Below are 19,133 nucleotides of genomic sequence, written 5' to 3'. Positions count from 1 at the left end.
GCCAAAACTCTCACCTTCTGCAGCCCAAAAAGTTTTTGTTCATACTCCCAGAGGGGGAAAAATGGTAGGGGAAGATGATCAGAGGGCTCTGAACTCCTAACTCCATCAGGGCCTTGGAGGGAGTAGAGGGAATTAGGAAGGGCATTTGCAAGTAGTAATAGCTGTAGGTATAACTTAGGAAGAGAAGGCAGGACCATAGTAAGAAAGGGTGAGTATATTTAAATATAGGTAGTTCTAGAAACAATAGTCAACCCATATCTCTGACTGTAGCTTCCAGTGGAGGGAATGGGAATACAGAGCTCTGGTGGTGGGAACACTGCAGAGTTATACACCTGTTACAATTTTTTAAATCAATATAGTCACTAATAAAAAGGGGGGCCAGGAGATAGCTCACTGTTTAATTAGAGCTTATATTACCGTGCTCAAGGACCCAGGTTCAAGGCCCAGGCCACTTCTTGAGTGGTAAGGTGTTTGTATACACACACACACAATATATATATATATAAACTTGAACATCACTCTGGGCACATGGGATGTTGAAAATTGAGTGTGGGACCTCATGCCTGAAGAGTTCAACTCTATCCACTCTACAATTTCCAAGGCCCCCTTTCTCCCTCTGTCTCTTTACACCCTAGCTAAAACAATAAATAGTAAAAGAAAGAGTGGGAGTGGGCCCAGCAGTAACCCTGGTGGCAAGGGACTAATGGAACAACTGAGTCTATTTTATATCACTGGGGGGGGGGGGGTGATCCTGACTGAGCTAATCCACAAGCACTCACCCCCTAGCAGCCACAATGAGATCTTTCTTTTCCCTCTGGTGTTCTTTCATAAGAATGTATTTTTTGGGGGGTCAGGAGGTGGTGCAGCAGGTTAAGCGCACATGTTGCAAAGAGCAAGGACTGACGTGAGGATCCCGGTTGGAGCCCCCGGCTCCCCACCTGCATGGGGGTCACTTCACAAATGGTGAAGCAGGTCTGCAGGTGTCTATCTTTCCCCTTCTCTGCCCTCCCCTCTTCTCTCCATTTCTCTATTGTATCCAACGACAACAATAACAATGATAAACAACAAGGGCAACAAAAGGGAAAAATGCCCTCCAGGAGCAGTGGATTCGAGTGCAGGCACTGAGCCCCAGCAATAACAACAAAAGATTATTTTTGTGTATATAGTCTGTATTACACTGTAAAGTAGATTTTATTTCCTCTTTTCCCTATTCAGCATTTAAAAAATATGCTCGGGGCAGGGGAGATAGCATAATGGTTATATAAACAGTCTCACGCTCTGAGGTGGGGGTTCCAGGTTTGATCTCCTGTACCACCATGAGCCAGAGCTGAGCCACCTGGTTTTACTGCTGCAGTTATGGGAACTAGATGAGCACAGTGCACACTCCTGATTGACCCCATGTGGATATTTTAATCTATGTGCCTTTCCTCTCTGAGATGGAGACATAAAGCCCAAGGCTACATTTCCGTTGTGTTTGCTCTTCAGGCAATTAAAACAGCGGACGTGGTTGCTACCCTTCCTTCCCTCCACATTCCTAAACTAATGGGCCTGGGCCCGAGACAACAGGTGCTAAGGTAAAAGAAGACATGGGAGTAATCCAGGTGTCTCAAGATTGATAATACATGGCATTTGTTCATTGTGGCCTTTCTTTACAAAGGCCACAGATAAGGAAGATGTATAGCAATTACCTGAAAGATTGCCTTTGTCTGTTTCTGCATACTTAGTAACAGTGAGAGAAACCTGCTCCCTCCATCCCTTTGGGGAGGGGAACTTCAATAAAACTGCTTTTTTTTGAAGGTGTGAGGAGAACTTTCTGGAGAGACCTGGAGCCTCCTTCCTACACGCCGGTGTAATAAACTCCTCTCTTTCACCAAGTCTTGTGCTTTGGGGTCATTTCTGTAACACAGTGAACCACTAGGCGTCCACCAATTCCCAAACACAACTGTCATGGACTTGCCAACGTGTCTCTGTCGATGACCCTCTGCTTCTCGGGTGACATACCCAGATGTAGGAATTAATAATAATAATCAGGGAGCTTATTTTGACCAGGTGCCCGGGGACTGCTTTCCTGGCCCACTGCGCCTGTCTGACACAGCAGTGAGGACTGAAGCAAGCACATATTTTCACTTGCTGGTCCAATGCGGTGCCCCAACACGAATGCCAGGGATCCTGACAGGGTCATCTCCTCTGGACCTGCATTCAGACTTAAAGGAAGCTGGGCAGGAGGACGAGAATGGGTCAACACATTCTCCCCCCCGTTATTGCTACAAATAATTATACTATCATAATTGATTAATAGTGCTTTGGCAGTGCTGGTGGGAATGGAGAGTCAGAAGCACCCCCTCTCCCTTACACAGGGGCATATTTGAAAGTTACATTATGAAAGTGGAGAAGGTGGGTCAACATAGATGGACAAAAGAAGTCATGTTATGACTTGCCCCTCATAGAAAGAATGCAGAGATTGAGGCCTCCCAGGTACAAGTTGACATATTGAAACAAAGAAAGATTAATAGTTAAACTGTACCAGACCTAGATGAACAGCGGTCCACGACTAGGCAAAGATCCGGATGCCCCCCATAGAAGATTAATGGTAGAGATAGCCGTCAGCAAAAGTCTAAAACAATTCTGGGTATGACCTCCCCTGAGAACAGGGTGATACTAAGCATTGTACCATTCTTTACAGTTATAGGGGAGTAACATATAGCCTGCCAAAGCCACAAGACTATGATGCTTATTGCTAGTTCCTTATGTTATTGTTATGTTATTGTTATGTTATTGCTAGTTCCTTATGTTATTGTTTAGGCAACCTGAATGTAACCTGAAAAAAGTATAAAAGCTAATGCAGTTTCACTATTAAAATGAGTCCAGATTCACCCTCCAATAGAGTGTGGTGTCTATCTGACCCGCCGGGGAGGTTGCCTTCGAGATCCCTGACCCTCCTGCTGCTCATCCGCTGTGGTGGTCCGTGGCAGTCCAGTTTCCTTATTTTATTTTATTTTATTTTATTTATTATTATTTATTTTTACCAGAGAACTACTCAGCTCTGGTATATGGTGATGTGTGGATTGGACCTAGGACCTTGGAGCCTCAGGCATTAAAGTCTATTTGCATAGCCATTATACTATCCAGCCCCACCCACTGTTCGTGGGCACACCTCCCAGAGTCTAACTTAACTGGGTATCCTCTTAAAGACCCCACCCTGGGCCAGTTACTCGCCTTAGTTGGGGGGGGGGGGGTAGTGGTAAGAGAACTGAAAAGCCCCATTTCTCTACCTGCCCTCTGGACTCACTGAGCCCTCAGGTTGCCCTCAGGTTAAGGGAGCCAGGACATTCTGTTAGGAAGAGCTGTTCTCTCTGGGGCCAATTGTTTCTTTCTATCCATGTTACAGGGACCGCAGGTGTCCTGAGTGCTTATCGTGATGTTTCACTTACTCAGAGTCTGATTAATGTCCTTTTCTGTTTCACCCCCCCCCTCATACACACACCCTTCCCTTTTTTTCTTTTCCTCTTTTAGGAGCAGAGAGACAGCGTGAAAGAGACTACATCACCGATACTTCTTTCAGTGCGGTGAGCACTGCACCCATCCATCCCTGGGTTGTGCCTTTTGCAAAGTACTAGTCAAGTAAGCTATTTGCCCAGTTCCTGATGAATGGAAACATTCTGTCTTTAGGCTCTGAGCTCGAATCTTAGGTATTGATCCTAACACAGACAAAAGAAGAATATGTAGGGGGGGGAGGCATTGGAGGGCCAGAGAGAGTTCACCAGGTAGGACACATGCCTTGCCATGCCCGTGTTCCAGTCCCAGCACCACACGAGAGACCCTGTAACACCAGGGAAAGCTCTAGTACTGTAATGGCTCTTCCTTTCTCTATGACTGAGAAAGTGGTCCAGGAGCAACAGAATTGCTCATGTGTGAGGTGCTTGTTCTGCAAAACAAAGTAAACTAAGAAGGACCTAGATTAAAAAAAAAAAAAAGTGCTTGAGGGGACCAGGAAATGTCGCATCAGGTTACTCACACATAGTGCTAAACGTAAGAACTGGCACAAGGATCCAGGTTCAAACCCCCAGTTCCCCACCTGCGGGGGTGGGGTGTGCCTCATAAGCGGTGCAGCAGGTCTGCAGGTGTCTGTCTTTCTCTGCCCCTCTCTGTCTTCCCCTCCTCTCTCAGATTTCTCTCTGTCCTATCCAACAACGACAAAGGAAGAAAGCTGGCTTCCAGGAGCAGTTGGCTCGTAGTACAGGCATGGAGCCCCAATGATAACCCTGGAGGCAAAAAAAAAAAAAAAAGGTGCTTGAATGAATAACAACACTGCACTGCTACGGTAAATGGCAGCTACAGGTGGCAAACAAAGTCAAATTAAAAAAAAAAACAGTCCCTCAGTCACAGGAGCCATATGTGAGATGCACCTGGGTAGCTGGTACCGACGATGACATTCCCAGCCACCACAGAAAACCCCACTGCGCAGCAGCAGAGAGCCTGCGTTTCCCCAGCCACATGCAGAAAGTGCAAGTCTGTCTTCTAGCTGTTTGTTTTGTTTTGTTCCTTCAGTTTTGGTTTTTTAGTGTTTTGTTTTGCTTTGAGGTACCAGGGAATAAGCCTAGGACTTCACACATGTGTGATATCACTGAGCTGTATACTCAGTTTTAATTCTGAAATTTCTTTCTTTCTTTTTGTATTCTATTTTATTTTATTTTATTTTGAGAGAAGGTGGGGAGAGAGAGAGACCAGAGCACTCCTCAGCTCTGGCTTAGGGTGTTGCTGGGAATTGCACCTGGAACGTTTGGTGCCTCAGGCTTGAAAGTTTTTTCGCAGAACCATTCTGCTGTCTCCTCCTCATCCCCGCTCCGTTTCTACTCTGCATTTTGAGAAAGACACCAGCCATGTCTCCGCCATCTATGGAGTTCCCATGATGCTCCCCTTTGGTGCCCGGGATCAAACTCAGGACTTCATGTGTGGTAAAGTACTTGAGTTTTACCCACTAAGCCACTTCCCCGCTTCTTGAGTTGGCTGGTAGAATCCCTCCTACTAACTTTCCTTAAGGGTACAGGGTCAGAGTTTGGGTCCACCATTTAAAATAACAACTTGCACACTTTTGACCTACAGACAGGGGCCGTTTCCCCACTGTCTTTGTTTGGAGGACACACCTCAGTCTGCTGTGAGGCGCCTCCTCAGCGCGGCTATGGAAGGTAGCTGTGTAGGCAGGGGCCACAGTCACGCGTGACACCTACTGTCACAGAATGGTTTGAGGATGAACACATTTGATATTTTATTGAAACTTGACATGCCACATTAATCACTCCCTCTTTTCAAGAACCAGGATAAAGAGTGGGAACATTGTTATTTCTCCCCTTTCTTCAACCGTCAGTAATCCTTCGAATTCCCAAATTGTGGTTTCAAGGTGGATTTAATTTAGTCCGTGGCTGCGGACTGATTCTTGCTGATTGTGAACATCGGTTTCAGATTTCAAATGATGAAATAATGATTAAGGGGGGGGGTCAAATTTTATAAATTTATTTGGGAAATCTATGACCACCTCTAGAGAAGCCTTTGAAAATGCAAGCAGAAAACAATATATTGCCATCTTTTTTTCTTTACTTTCAATAAATAATAGCTTTGTATATATGCATATATAGATATAGATTTACTTAATGACTTGTTTAGCAGGGTTTTCAGTGTTATAATGCATTAATTCCAACACAGCTCTTTCCAGATTGGTAGGATGCTAATGAGGTAAGAATTAAGGCAAACCTAAAAGGCATGCAAACGTAGGCTTTTAGATTCACTGGGAACACAAGCTCTTGTGTGTAGACTGCACAGAAGAGCCGGCGGGCCCTCTGCATGTCTGTCTGTCCGGTAGGTACTCTTTTACAGGAGAATGGTGACATCGCTCAGAATCAAGTTACATTACTTTGGGGGTGGGGCAGGGTTCTCAGTGCTACTAACATTATGGAATCAAAGAGACACAAGCATAAGCGAAACATGAACAAGAAATCAAAGAACTTTTTGCAGCACATTTCTGCCCAGGCTGTGAAGGAAGAGCGTTGTTTATGAAATGATATTATACATATCATCACATTGTGGCGGGTTGGTTTTTAGTTTCATAACAGATGCTTTTAAAATTCATTTAGCGAATGACATTCTCATGCACACACGTGTTTCAAACACAAGAAGCAAGTCCATTTATAGATAGTCCAAGCAATGTGTGTGTGTGTGTGTGTGTGTGTGTGTGTGTGTGTGTGTGTGTGTAGCTGCAGACTGAATGCAACAGTGAGACTTGTGCAGTCCGTAGCATTGACCTCAGCTCACTTCTGAATGTCACACTGCAAAAGTAATACGATGGAGGGGTCACTCTTGGCTGCTTCTTTGAATTCATCCAGTGTGATCTGGTCGTCTTTGTTCTTATCCATCTTGCTGAAAATCTTGTCTACTCGCTGCTCGGGCGTGAGGCCATCTTCATTCATCTTCATCATGATGACAGTGCCCACCATTTTGTAGATGGCCTTGGGGAGACAAGAATCAGAGTGTCAAGTTCTCCTCAGCTGTGACCAGAGAATTGAGATCTCTGTGCAAGAACTGCCATGAGCAGTTTTAAAGAAGAAAGTGATTAGAATCAAATATGTATGAGTCTTGTGACCCATGAGGTGCATAACACGTTGGGAAAGGGGATGGGTTGGTTGGTGGTGCAATCGGCTGAGCACATGTGTTACAGAGCTCAAGGACCTGGGTTCAAGCCCCCGGCCCCCACTTGCGGGGGGAAAGCTTTGTGAGTGGTGAAGCAGGACTGCAGGCGTCTCTCTGTCTCTCTCCCTCTCTTATCACGGTCTTCCCTCTCAATGTCTGATTGTCTCTAGCCAATAAATATGTAAAGATAATAAAAAAGAAAGAAAACTTGCTTATTTAAAAAAAAGTGTCGGATGACTCCCAGGCTTCTGGAGGAAGTAGGAAAAAAGAAAAATTATGATATTAAGAATAACAGATTGTGAGAAAAAAAAATAATAGATTATGGAACTGGCTGGGGGTGTGTGTGTCAAATAATGAGTTCAGTATTGAACCTTCTGAGTTTGAGCTGCAAATGATACTAGCCCTTGGATATTGAGGAAAAGATAAAAATGTGGTCCCAACAGATATGGAGTCTCCCACCTGTTAAGATAACCAAGAAGGTATACCAGTCAGATTTAGCAAGAGTAGAGAGAGCTATGAATTAGGTCTTCTGTTAAGTTAAATAATAAAATAGCAAGAAACCAACTAGCTACTTTAATTAACTCTTCATAATTAATTCTCAATATGGAGATTCCCTAGATAGAAATAAGTGGGGGGCGGGTGGTAGTGCAGCGGGTTAAGCGCTCATGGCACCAAGTGCAAAGACTGGCAGTAAGGATCCAGGTCTGAATCCCCGACTCCCCACCTGCAGGGGAGTCGCTTCACAAGCGGTGAAGCAGGTCTGCAGACTTCTGTCTTTCTCTCCCCCTCTCTGTCTTTCTCTCCTCTCTCGGTTTCTTTCTGTCCTATCTGGCGATGACAACAGCAATAACAACGGCAACAAAAGGGAAAAATGGCCTCCAGGAGCAGTGGATTCCTAGTGCAAGCACTGAACCCCAGTGATAACCCTAGAAGCAAAAAGAGAAATGTTTCTTTCTTTGAAAAGTGCCTTGGAAATGTAAGTGCCCATTTACACAACAGCTCAGAGGTGAATGTTCATAGAAGCATTATAATAACAGCCCCCTAAACTGGTATCCACACAAATGCTGAAAAAAGAATAAGAACAGAAGGGAAAACACTAAGCAGAACTTGAACTGGATTTGGTGTGTTGCACCAAAGTAAAGGACTCTGGGGTGGGGGTGGGGGTGGGGGGGCTCAGGTCCTGGAACGTGATGGCAGAGGAGGGCCTAGGGGTGTGGTTGGACTTCTACGTGGAAGACTGAGAAATGTTACCCATATACAAACCACAAAGTACACAAGTATTTTACCGTTGACTGTAAAACATTCTTCCCCCTCAATAAAGAAAACTACTCCCCCAAAAACATAAACGCTCAGTAACTAGTACATAAGTTGTGAGTACTTTTTTTTAAAAAGATTTTTTCCCCATGGGTTTGTTTGTTTATTTATTTATTTATTTATTTATTTTTGTTGCCCTTGTTGTTTTATTGTTGTAGTTGTTTATTGTTGGGTAGGACAGAGAGAAATGGAGAGAGGAGGGGAAGACAGAGAGAGGGAGAGAAAGACAGACACCTGCAGACCTGCTTCACCGCCTGTGAAGCGAGTCCCCTGCAGGTGGGGAGCCAGGCGGCTTGAACCTGGATCCTTACGTCAGTTCTTGTGCTTTGCGCCACCTGCGCTTAAACCCACTGCCTGACTCCCGTGAGTACTATTTTAATAACAAGTAGGGATGAGTTACTGATAAACATGAAGTACAGTACAGATAAAGAGAGCTGAAGAAAATGGACACAAAAGGTCATGGATTATATTACAGGATTTCATTTAAGGGCAGGGGAGATAGCATAATGGTCATGCAAAAAGACTATCATGCCTGAGGCTCCCAAGTCTCAGGTTCAATCCCTTGGGCCACCATAAACCGGAGCTGAGCAGTCCTCTGGTAAAAATAAATAAATTTATAAATAGAATCAAGTAGCATGTACAGAAAGGAGTATCCACAGAGGCAAAAGTGTGTCAATTCCTGAGTCAGAGAGAGAGAGACAGAGACAGCAAGTGGGAGCAAGGACTGTGCTGGGAGAAAGAAAATGTTTTAAAATTGGAGCTGGTGATGGTAGCACATTTTGTTTACTGAAAATCATTGAATCATACAGTTCAAATGGGTGAATTTATGGTCTGTAAATTATAACACAGTCGTGGTTTTTAAATGCCAGTTAAAGAGAATAAACCACAGACAAGTGCTTCCTCTGGCAAGATCAACTGTCTCTCATGATACAATATCTTTTGTTTGCTCACTGTTTAAACTAGGTTGTGAGGATTGATGGTGGGAAAAGAAACTAAGAACCTGGACTTTAAAAGAAGCAGACAGTAGAGATTTCATTTGGTAGACAGTTTGTCGGTGGGGGTTAGATTAGCCTAGTAGCCTGAGTAGCATGAGGAAAAAAGCAAATACGATGTCTGGTGACTGGTCCCTCTTCCCAGTTAAGAAAATGAAAGAATACATATGCAATTGTATCCTTCCAGTTGTTCTGACTAAATCTTGGAGTCACCCTCAACTTCTCCGTAAAATAAATCAAACAGATAAATAAACTAATGGAGGTGACCTACCACAAGCAGTCACTCTTCCTCTGAAAGGTGAAATCAGGGCTGCGGGAGACAGCACTGCAGTAGAGCACAGGAGTTGCGTGGCTGAGATTCCAGAGGCCTCAGGCTCATGTCCCATCTGCCTTCTGCCAGAGTTGGGCAGTGCTCTGTGCTCACTCGCTCTCCCTCTCTCTCATCGCTCATAAAAATAAATCACTTTTTAGGGTGCACCCAGTTAAACACACATGGAACTAAGCACAAGGACCGCACAAGGATTCAGGTTCAAACCCCCAAACTTCCCAGTTGCAGGGGGGAAGCTTCATGAGCAGCAAAGCAGGTCTGCAGGTGTCTCTACCTTTCTCTCTCCCTCTCTGTCTTCCCCTCCTCTATCCATTTCTCTCTGTCCTATCCAATAAAATGGGGGGGGGGAAGGCCACCAGGAACAGTGGATTCCTGGTGCAGACATCCAGCAAAAAAGCCCTGGAGATAAATAAAAAATAAATAAATAAGCAAAATAAGTCATGTCATTTATTAAAGGTACTGATTAACGAATACTTTATCTCTTTGTTTACTATGTTATTTATTTTGGATAGAGACAGAGAAATCAGGAAGAAGGGAGAGACCTGCAGAACTGCTTCACTGTATATGTGTGGGGGGGGGAATTGGGGGGCGCTTGCACCTGGAACCATTGCCCTGCCCCAATGAATCATTTAAAAAATATTAATATAGAGGTGTGTGTGTAATTTTTTTTAAAAGTATCTTTATTTATTTACTGTACAGAGACAGCCAGAAATCAAGTGGAAAGGCGGGTGATAAGAGAGGGGGAGAGACAGAGACACCTGCAGCCCTGCTTCACCACTCGCAAAGCTTTCCCCCTTGCAGGTGGGGACTGGGGGCTTGAACCCTGGGTCCTTGACCATTATGATGTGTGCTCAACCAGGTATGGCCACCAGCCGGCCCCGTGTGTGTGTGTGTGTGTGTGTGTGTGTGTGTGTGTGTGTGTGTGTGTGTGTGTGTAAAATTAAAGGGGCTGCAGTGAGCCAGTGGGTTGGAAGGAGCTGAGCAAGACAAAGGCTTCACTCCTGAGTGAGTCAGTGATGAGAAGGGGGTCTTTCTCCAGCAGCCCTACACAGGTCCGGCCCTCCGGCCCTCACCCTGCGAGCCCCTGGATTTCACACAGCGGCCACTGAGAAAGGGTCCTGCCCAGCTGACAGTGACCCTCTGCAGCGACACTTGCAAGGGCCACACCAGGCAGAATCTGCACAAGTCGTCACCCCACCCACCCCCACCCATCGACCCTGGCTCCCTGGTGGCATCTGGTGTCCCGGCGGCTCTCCTGGAGTGAACAGAAATGTTGAGCAGAGAGCACTGAAAGCAGGGCATTCTGCCTGTGCTTCCCAAAGAGGAAGAAATGCAGATGCAGACCAGCCAGAACTTGCCACCCGGTAGCCAGGACTTCAGCCTGGCTGGAGTTTTACTGGGTGCTTTTCTGGTCTCTCCACAGTGGACCTGCTCCCTCTTCCCAGCACCTGCCGCAGTCTCTTGTCTGGGAGCTCCTAGGGAGGCAGGCACTTCTGTCTTCATCGCTTTTGTCTTTCTGGCTTCTTCTAGTAGGTGTTTCATGTGCCTGTAGGCCTGATGGCAGGGCCTAACCACGCCCCCCCAGGATAGGCCACGCCCTAGATAAAACCACGCCCAAACACTAAAACCACGCCCTCCATGACTAGACCACGCCCCTAGGTCTAGACCACGCCCTAATGCTAAACCACACCCCCAGGCCTAGACCTCATCCCCAAGCTACCCTCTGGTACTGATCTTGGCTTTTTCCTTCTCTCTCTGTCTCTGGCTCTCTGTCTCTCTGTCTCTGTCTCTCTCTCTCTCTCTCTCTCGATATTTTTCCTTTCTTCCCTCTCTCCCTTTTTCATCCCGTCCTCCCTCCCTCCCTCCCTCCTTTCTTTCTTTCTTTCTTTCTTTAGATATTTATTTATCGAACAGAGACGGGAAAATTGAAAGAGGAGAGATAGAGAGGAAGAGAGACAGAGAGACACCTGCAGCCCTGCTTCACCACTTGTGAAGCTTTCCCCCTGCAGGTGGAGACCAAGGGTTTGAACCCCGGATCCTTGGGCACTATATAGTGTGTGCGTTTCACCAGGTGTGTCACTGCCTGGCCCCTCTTATTTTTCTCTTCTCTTCTTTTTATTTATTTACAAGACTATAAGACAATAGGGGTATACTTCCACACCAGGGCAGGGGAGATAGCATAATGTTTCTTCAAAAAGATTTTTATGCCTGAGGATCTAAGGTCTCAGGTTCAATCCCTGGCAACACCATCGACCAGAGCTGAGCAGTGCTCTGGTCACTCCTTCTTCATCTCTGTATCTCTCTCTTAATAGAAAGAAAAGAAGAAAATGAAATATTGCATACATAATAACTCCACACTAAAGTTCTGTGTCCCCCTGTAATGGTAATCACCATATTTCTCACAAGGTCGTAGATATGTGTTGACTATAAGTATTTTTCTTCTTTTTTCAAGGTTATGTATTTCAATTCTGTTTTTGTTTGTTTGCTTTTTGTTTTGTTTTGACCAGAGCACTGTTCAGCTCTGGTTTATAGGGGTGTAGGGAATTGAACCTGGGACTTTGAAGCCTGGGGCATATAGTCTCTTTGCATAACAATTATGCTATCTAGCTCGGCCCTATTTCAATTCTCTCTCTCCACTTACGAGTGAAATCATCTCGTAGCTGTCTTTCACTTTGTTACTTATTTCACTCAGCATAATCACAGATAGTGCCATCCATTTTGTCCCCAAACATATTATTGTCTTTTTTTTTGTATCTTTAAATGCTGAGTAGTCCTTCATTGAGTTTGTGTTCCCTGACTTAGATTCAATATTCTTTTTTTTTACATTTATTTATTTTCCCTTTTAGTTGGCCTTGCTTTTCATTGTTGTAGTTATTACTGTTGTTGTTACTGATGTCACTGTTGTTGTTACTGATGTCATTGTTGTTGGATAGGACAGAGAGAAATGGAGAGAGGAGGGCAAAACAGAGAGGGGAGGAAAAGACAGACACCTGCAGACCTGCTTCACCGCCTGTGAAGTAACTCCCCTGCAGGTGAGGAGCTGGAGGTTGAATCTGCATCCTTAAGCCAGTCATTGCGCTTCAGGTCACAAGAACTTAAGTGGCTGTGCTACCTCCCAATTCCATTAGATTCAATATTCTTAACTCAATGTATAGACCACACAAGTTCTGGTCTCGCCCCAGGAGCCCAAGCCCAGCCCCCGCCCAGCCCCAACCAAGCCCAGCCCAGCCCAGCCCCAGGTCCAGGTCCAGGTCCAGGTCTAGGTCCTGGTCCAGGTCCAGGACCTGGTCCAGGTCCAGCCCCTGGTCCAGCCCCAGCCTCAGCCCAGCCCAGACACAGACCCAGACCAGAACCAAGCCCAGCCCCAGCCCAGCCCCAGGCCCAGCCCAGCCCCAACCCAGCCCCAGCCCAGGTCCAGCCCCAGCCCAGCCAGCCCCAGCCCAGTCCAGCCCAGGCCCAGTCCAGCCCAGCCCCAGCCCAGCCCCAGCCCAGCCCCAGCCCAGCCCAGCCCAGCCCCAGCCCCAGCCCCAGCCCAGCCCAGCCCCAGCCCAGCCCCAGTCCCAGCCCAGCCTAGCCCCAGCCCAGCCCAGCCCAGCCCAGCCCCAGCCCCAGCCCAGCCCAGCCCAGCCCAGCCCCAGCCCAGCCCCAGTCCCAGCCCCAGCCCCAGTCCAGCCCAGCCCCAGCCCAGCCCAGCCACAACCCAGGCCAGCCCAGCCCTAGCCCAGCCCAGACCCAGGTCTAAGCCCAGCCCCAGGTCCAGGTCCAGCCCCAGGTTCAGCCCCAGCCTCAGCCCAGCCCAGCCCAGCCCAGCCCAGCCCAGCCCAGCCCCAGGTCCCCGTCCAGTCCTTCAGGCTATCGCCTTCAGTGCCGCCTCGCCTCACCTCAATGATCTCCAGCATTTCTACCCGGGTGATCTTGCCGTCGCCGTCCAGGTCGTACATGTTGAAGGCCCAGTTCAGCTTCTGCTCGAAGCTGCCCCTAGAGGTGATGGACAGGGCGCAGATGAACTCTCGGAAGTCGATTGTGCCGTCCCCGTTCTTGTCAAAGGTGCGGAAGGCGTGCTGGGCAAACTTGGAGGCGTCTCCATATGGGAAGAACTGCAAAGCAAAGCACAACATTCAGGGACCAGGAGGGAAAAGAACCACTGGCCAGGTCCAAGCAAGGGTCCAAGCTAGGACCGAGAGGACAGCAGCCTGTTGTCACCCTGCTGTCACAGGAGGCAGCCTGTGGATTCCTGTCCCCAGGACAGCAGTGCTACGTGAACCTCCATGGTTCTGAACTAGTCTCACCACCCAGTGTTCTGGGGGATGGGGATGGGGTGCAGAGCCAGAGTGCCCAGACCTGGTTTCTCCTGACACCTGCTGGGTGTCCCCAGGCCACCGTCATGGCTTGGGATCCCCGTTTAGTGCTGTTTAGAGTCCATCCTTTTTCAGAACAGACACTTAAAAACCCCTTAAAAACAGAACATGACAGGGCTTGTTTTTTGAGGGATATAAAGAAGTTTCTTCTTAGAACCCACAGTGCAGCCAGCTGGGGAGAGAGAACCAACACAGAAGAGGGTAGGACAGCCCCCTCCCGTCACCCACACCACCAGATGAGACCCTGCAAAGTGTGACTTTGTCCTGGCTCCCCGAGGTCAGTCACAAACCGCCGAGAGTTCTGGCACCTGACCCTTTGAAACACATTTTCCAGGGAGAGGAGCCTAAAGAAGACCAGAGATGGTGTCTCTGTGTGTGTGTTTTTCAAGGAACAAATCCAGCAAATACAAGATCCACAGTGGATGTCGGAGATGTCTGTCCCCAGACTCTGTGCACCTGTTTCACACAGGCTCACCCGCCATCACACTGACAGTGGCTTTCTGTCCAGACTGGGCTCTCTCTTCAGGGGTCACTTGTTTCGCTTTGTCAAAGGTCCTGCTGCCCACCCCCCCCCCCACTCGCCTTGAGACCAGGATTATTATCTCTTGGGCTTGGTGTCAGCATTATGAATCTACCACTCCAGGTAACCTTCTACTTTATTTGATAGGACAGAGATAAGTTGAGAGAGGAAGGGGAGGTGTTGGGGGCGGGCAGGGGTGAGCAGTGGCACTCCCAGTTCAGTGCACATAGTTATATGACCAAGGATTTGGGTTCGAGCTCCCAAGCCCCATCTGCAGGGAAGACGCTTCACAAGAGGTGATACCAGTCCATTACAAAGGTATCAGGGACACAACCCAGAAACAGCTCCACGGAAGAGACTTCCAGGGCAAGGCATGTGGGTAAGGGTACAGAGCTTCCACATCCTCTCTGCAGGCCCCACCCTCCCAGAAACCCTTGTGTGCACCAACCTGGAGGCTTCCCAGCCCTGAAGGTTAAAGGTTTTGTGGAGGCTTCACTATGCAGGCAAGACTGATTAAGCCAGTGGTTACTGGAAATGAATCTTCCCTTTCTTTCCTCATTGAAAGGGAAGTCAAGTTCCAACCCTCTAATCATGCCATGGTTTCCTGGTGAGCACCACATACTCCATAGCTACCTAAGGGGAGGTGGGCGGTAGCACAGAGGGTTAAGCGCACGTTAAAGCACAGGGACCGGCGTAAGGATCCCGGTTCAAGCTCCCGGCTCCCCACCTGCAGGGGAGTCCCTTCACAGGCGGTGAAGCAGGTCCGCAGGTGTCTGTCTTTCTCTCACCTTCTCTGTCTTGCCCTCCTCTCTCCATTTCTCTCTGTCCTATCTAACAACGACGACATCAATAACAACAATAATAACTACAACAACAATAGAAAAAAGACAACAGGGGCAACAAAAGGGAAAATAAAGAAAGAAGATAAAGAAAATCATAGGTACCTAGGGTCCTCAGGATCCTGTCTCTCATTAGCCGACAAGTGAAAAGTGCTAGTCACTCCAGAGAGTCCTGAGACTTCTTCTAAGAGTGACCTGGGAGGTGGTGCGGTGAGTAAAACACTGAATCATCAAGCATGAGGTCCTGAGTTTGATTCCTGGCATTACAAGCTCTAGAGTGATGGTCTAGTGCTCTCTTAAAAAGACAGGAAGAGGTGGAGCCAAGATGGCAGCTTGGAGACAAAATTCTGGTGTGACCTCTGCAAGGAAGCTGCTTTCTTTCTTTCTTTTTTTTTATTGCTGTAGTTATTATTGTTGTTGTTGTTATTGATGTCGTCATTGTTAGATAGGACAGAGAGAAATGGAGAGAGAGGAGGAGAAGACAGAGAGGGGGAGAGAAAGACAGACACCTGCAGACCTGCTTCAGCGCCTGTGAAGTAACCCCCCCTGCAGGTGGGGAACCGGGGTTCGAACTGGGATCCTTATGCCGGTCCTTGTGCTTTGTACCACTTGCGCTTAACCCACTGCGCTACCTCCCGACTCCCAAGGAAGCTGCTTTCAACCCGTGAATCCCATGATGCCAACTGGACTTCCCTGGGCAGACGACTCCACCAATGTGTCCTGGAGCCCCACCTCCCCAGAGCCCTGCTCCACTAGGGAAAGAGAGAGGCAGGCTGGGAGTATGGATCGACCTGCCAATGCCCATGTTTAGCGGGGAAGCAATTACAGAAGCCAGACCTTCTACCTTCTGCATCCTACAATGACCCTGGGTCCAAACTCCCATGGGGTTAAAGAATAGAAAAGCTATCAGGGAAGGGGCTGGGGATACAGAGTTCTGGGGGTGGGCACTATGTGGAAATGAACCCCTCTTATCCTATAGTCTTTTCAATATTTCCATTTTATAAACAAAAATAAAAAATAAAAGGAGAGGAAGAAGCTTTTGTGTGGTTGAATAGACAGTTCATTGGGATGGTATCTGTTTATCTATCTATATTTTTAAAATTTCTTTATTGGGGGATTAATGTTTTACATTCGACAGTAAATACAATAGTTTGTACATGCATAACATTCCCCAGTTTTCCATATAACAATACAACCCCCACTAGGTCCTCTGGCATCCTTCTAGGACCTGTATTCTCCCTGCCCCTCCTCCCCAGAGTCTTTTATTTGGTGCAATAGCTATCTCTCTTTCTTTCTTTCTTTTTTTTTTTTCCTCCAGGGTTATTGCTGGGCTCAGTGCCTGCACCATGAATCCACCGCTCCTGGAGGCCATTTTCCCCCCTTTTTGTTGCCCTAGTTGTTTGTTGCAGCCTCCTTGCGGTTATTATTGCCATTGTTGATGTTGCTTTGTTGTTGGATAGGACAGAGAGAAATGGAGAGAGGAGGGGAAGACAGAGAGAAAGGGGGAGAGAAAGATAGACACCTGCAGACCTGCTTCACCGCCGGTGAAGCGACTCCCCTGCAGCTGGGGAGCCGGGGGCTCGAACCGGGATCCTTACGCCAGACCTCACACTTTGCGCCACGTGCGTGCACTTAACCCACTGCGCCACCGCCCGACTCCCTCTATCTCTCTTTCTAACTGCAAAGGTCAGTTCAGAGCCAGATCCTGGTAGTTAGGAACTGAGGACTAAGAATAAATATTTTATCAAAACGCCACGTGTGTCTTGTCCCTTCTAGGGCGGTATTGTTTGCTGGTGTGCTCACTGGCCTTATAGGGCCATGTCTCGACCTAAGAGAAGACAGAGTGGACCATCAACTGGTTCCCAAGTTTGCTTTTTCCCCACCAGCATTATTGCTGGGACTCAGAGCCTGCAAGGATCTAGAGTTTCTGGTGGCTAGTCCCCCTTGCCCTTTTTTCCCCTTCTTTTTAGTAGCGAGTGAGAGAAGTAGAGAGGGAGGGAAAGCCGGAGAGGAGAGATACCTACAGCACTGCCTCACCACTGCTGAAGCTTTCTCTCCTGGATCTGAGGAACACAGGCTTGAGGCCGAGTCTTCACGCTTGGTGAGAGGTGTGCTCTCCGGCTACCACCCAGCCTGATTGCCAAGTCTCTTTTGAGTTCCTTGTCTACCAGCTTTTCTACAAGGCAGTGAGTGACACAGACCTCGGGCATTTTTCTCTACCATGTGGGTTTCTGTGAATGTTGTGCTTTTAGTATCTTTTCTTTTTCTTTTTAATTTTTTTTTTTAATTAAGTTTTTATTTATTTATTTATTTCCCTTTTTGTTGCCCTTGTTGTTTAACATTGTTGTGGTTATTAATGTCGTTGTTGTTGGATAGGACAGAGAGAAATGGAGAGAGGAGGGGAAGACAGAGGGGGGAGAGAAAGACAGATACCTGCAGACCTGCTTCACCGCTTGTGAAGCGACTCCCCTGCAGGTGGGGAGCCGGGGGCTCGAACTGGGATCCTTACGCAGGTCCTGGCGATTTGCGTCACGTGCGCTTAACCTTCTTTTTAATTTTTAAAAAGGGGGTCGGGCGGTAGCATAGTGGGCTAAGCGGAGGTGGTGCAAAGCACAAGGACCGGCATAAGGATCCCGGTTTCAGCCCCCAGCTCCCCATCTGCAGGGGAGTCACTTCACAGGCGGTGAAGCAGGTCTGTAAGTGTCTTTCTCTCCCCCTCTGTCTTCTCTGCCTCTCTCCATTTCTCTCTGTCCTATCCAACAACAACATCAATAACAACAACAATAATAACCACAACAACAATAAGACAACAAGGACAACAAAAGGGGGAGGGGCTCCAGGAGCAGTGGATTCGTGGTGCGGGCACCGAGCCCTAGCAATAACCCTGGAGGCAAAAAAATTTTTTAAAAATATATTTATTGGATAGAAACAAGGAGAAATCAAAAAGGAAGGGGGAGGTAGAGAAGGAGAGAGATAGACACAGAGAGATCTGCAGCACTGCTTCACTACTTGTAAAGTTCTCCCTCTGCAGGGTAGGGACTGGGGGATTGTACCTGGGTCCTTGCACATTGTAATATGTGTTCTAAACCAGGTGCACCACTGCCTGACCCCAACTATCTTTTTTTCACAGTATACTTTTAAGTGAAAGGCTGGCAGTTATATCTGAAAATAGCTGGGAACTTTCAGCCAGTATATTAAAAATTAATTCAGATCTGGAACTCCTTGAGCAAAAGAATTGATTGTACATCTTGAGCTATAAAAGTTCCATGTATGTGCCTTGCAGAAGGTCTATTTGCTGACTTTTATTGCCGCTATGTTTACTTGGAAAGAACTGAGTACGTGCTCAAAAACCCTCAAAGGTTTGCAAGGGCTATTTCCTTTACAGGATCCAACCCATTATGTTCTGAGTGCCTTGGGTTTTTCTATTAATAGGAATATGCCTTCTTTTGGTGAAATAATTCAACCCTGGGTGGCTCATCACAGAAAAATAAAGCATAGTTCTATCAATCACATAAGGGTAAAATTACATCTGGAACTCATATTCACTTATCTGAGAGAAGATGAGAATATCTGAAAAGTGGTAGTACTTTAAAATTTTTTTTCTTTTAAAAATATTATTATTTTTCCTCCAGGGTTATTGCTGGGGCTTGCTGCCTGCACTATGAATCCACTACTCCTGGAGGCCATTTTTTTTCCCATTTTGTTGCAGTTGTTGTTGTTATTGTTATTGTTGCCATTGATGTTATTGTTGTTGGATAGGACAGAGAGAAATTGAGAAAGGAGGGGAAGACAACGAGGAGAAGAGAAAAATAGACACCTGCAGACCTGCTTCCCTGCTTGTGAACCGGTATCCTTACACCAGTTCTTGGCTTCACACCATGTGTGTTTAACAGCACTGCGCTACTGCCTGACCCCCAAATTTGTTTTATTTTTAATATAACTTTGAAACTTTTGCCTTTTTTTTTTTTTAAAAAAAAAGATAAGCATATTTGTTTAATTTCTGTAATCAGGGCTGGTGTACAAGTCACAGTGGTGATATTCTATAGATCTGTTACAATAATGCATTCAAAGTAACCTTGAGATTAAACATTATGAAGATAG

At 46.9% G+C, this 19,133-nt stretch overlaps 1 protein-coding gene across 2 annotated transcripts in view; it reads right to left on the bottom strand.

Annotated features, from left to right (window-relative positions):
• Positions 1–5,490: 5,490 nt before the first annotated feature.
• VSNL1 (visinin like 1) overlaps positions 5,491–19,133 on the bottom strand; it is a 142,868-nt gene continuing 129,225 nt past the window's right edge. For both annotated transcript variants that reach the window (XM_007520595.3, XM_060186592.1), the window contains exons 3-4: positions 13,197–13,412; positions 5,491–6,500 (exon numbers count right to left, since the gene is read on the bottom strand). In XM_007520595.3, the coding sequence (XP_007520657.1) occupies positions 6,303–6,500; positions 13,197–13,412 (414 nt within the window). In that variant the 3' untranslated portion in view covers positions 5,491–6,302. The remainder of the gene's footprint in view (positions 6,501–13,196; positions 13,413–19,133) is intronic.

Source organism: Erinaceus europaeus, chromosome 3 (genome assembly GCF_950295315.1).
Source record: "Erinaceus europaeus chromosome 3, mEriEur2.1, whole genome shotgun sequence".
In the NCBI taxonomy this organism is placed as follows: Eukaryota; Metazoa; Chordata; class Mammalia; order Eulipotyphla; family Erinaceidae; genus Erinaceus; species Erinaceus europaeus.
Note: the sequence above shows the minus strand (reverse complement) of the source record. Positions and strands in the feature narration are given on the sequence as shown.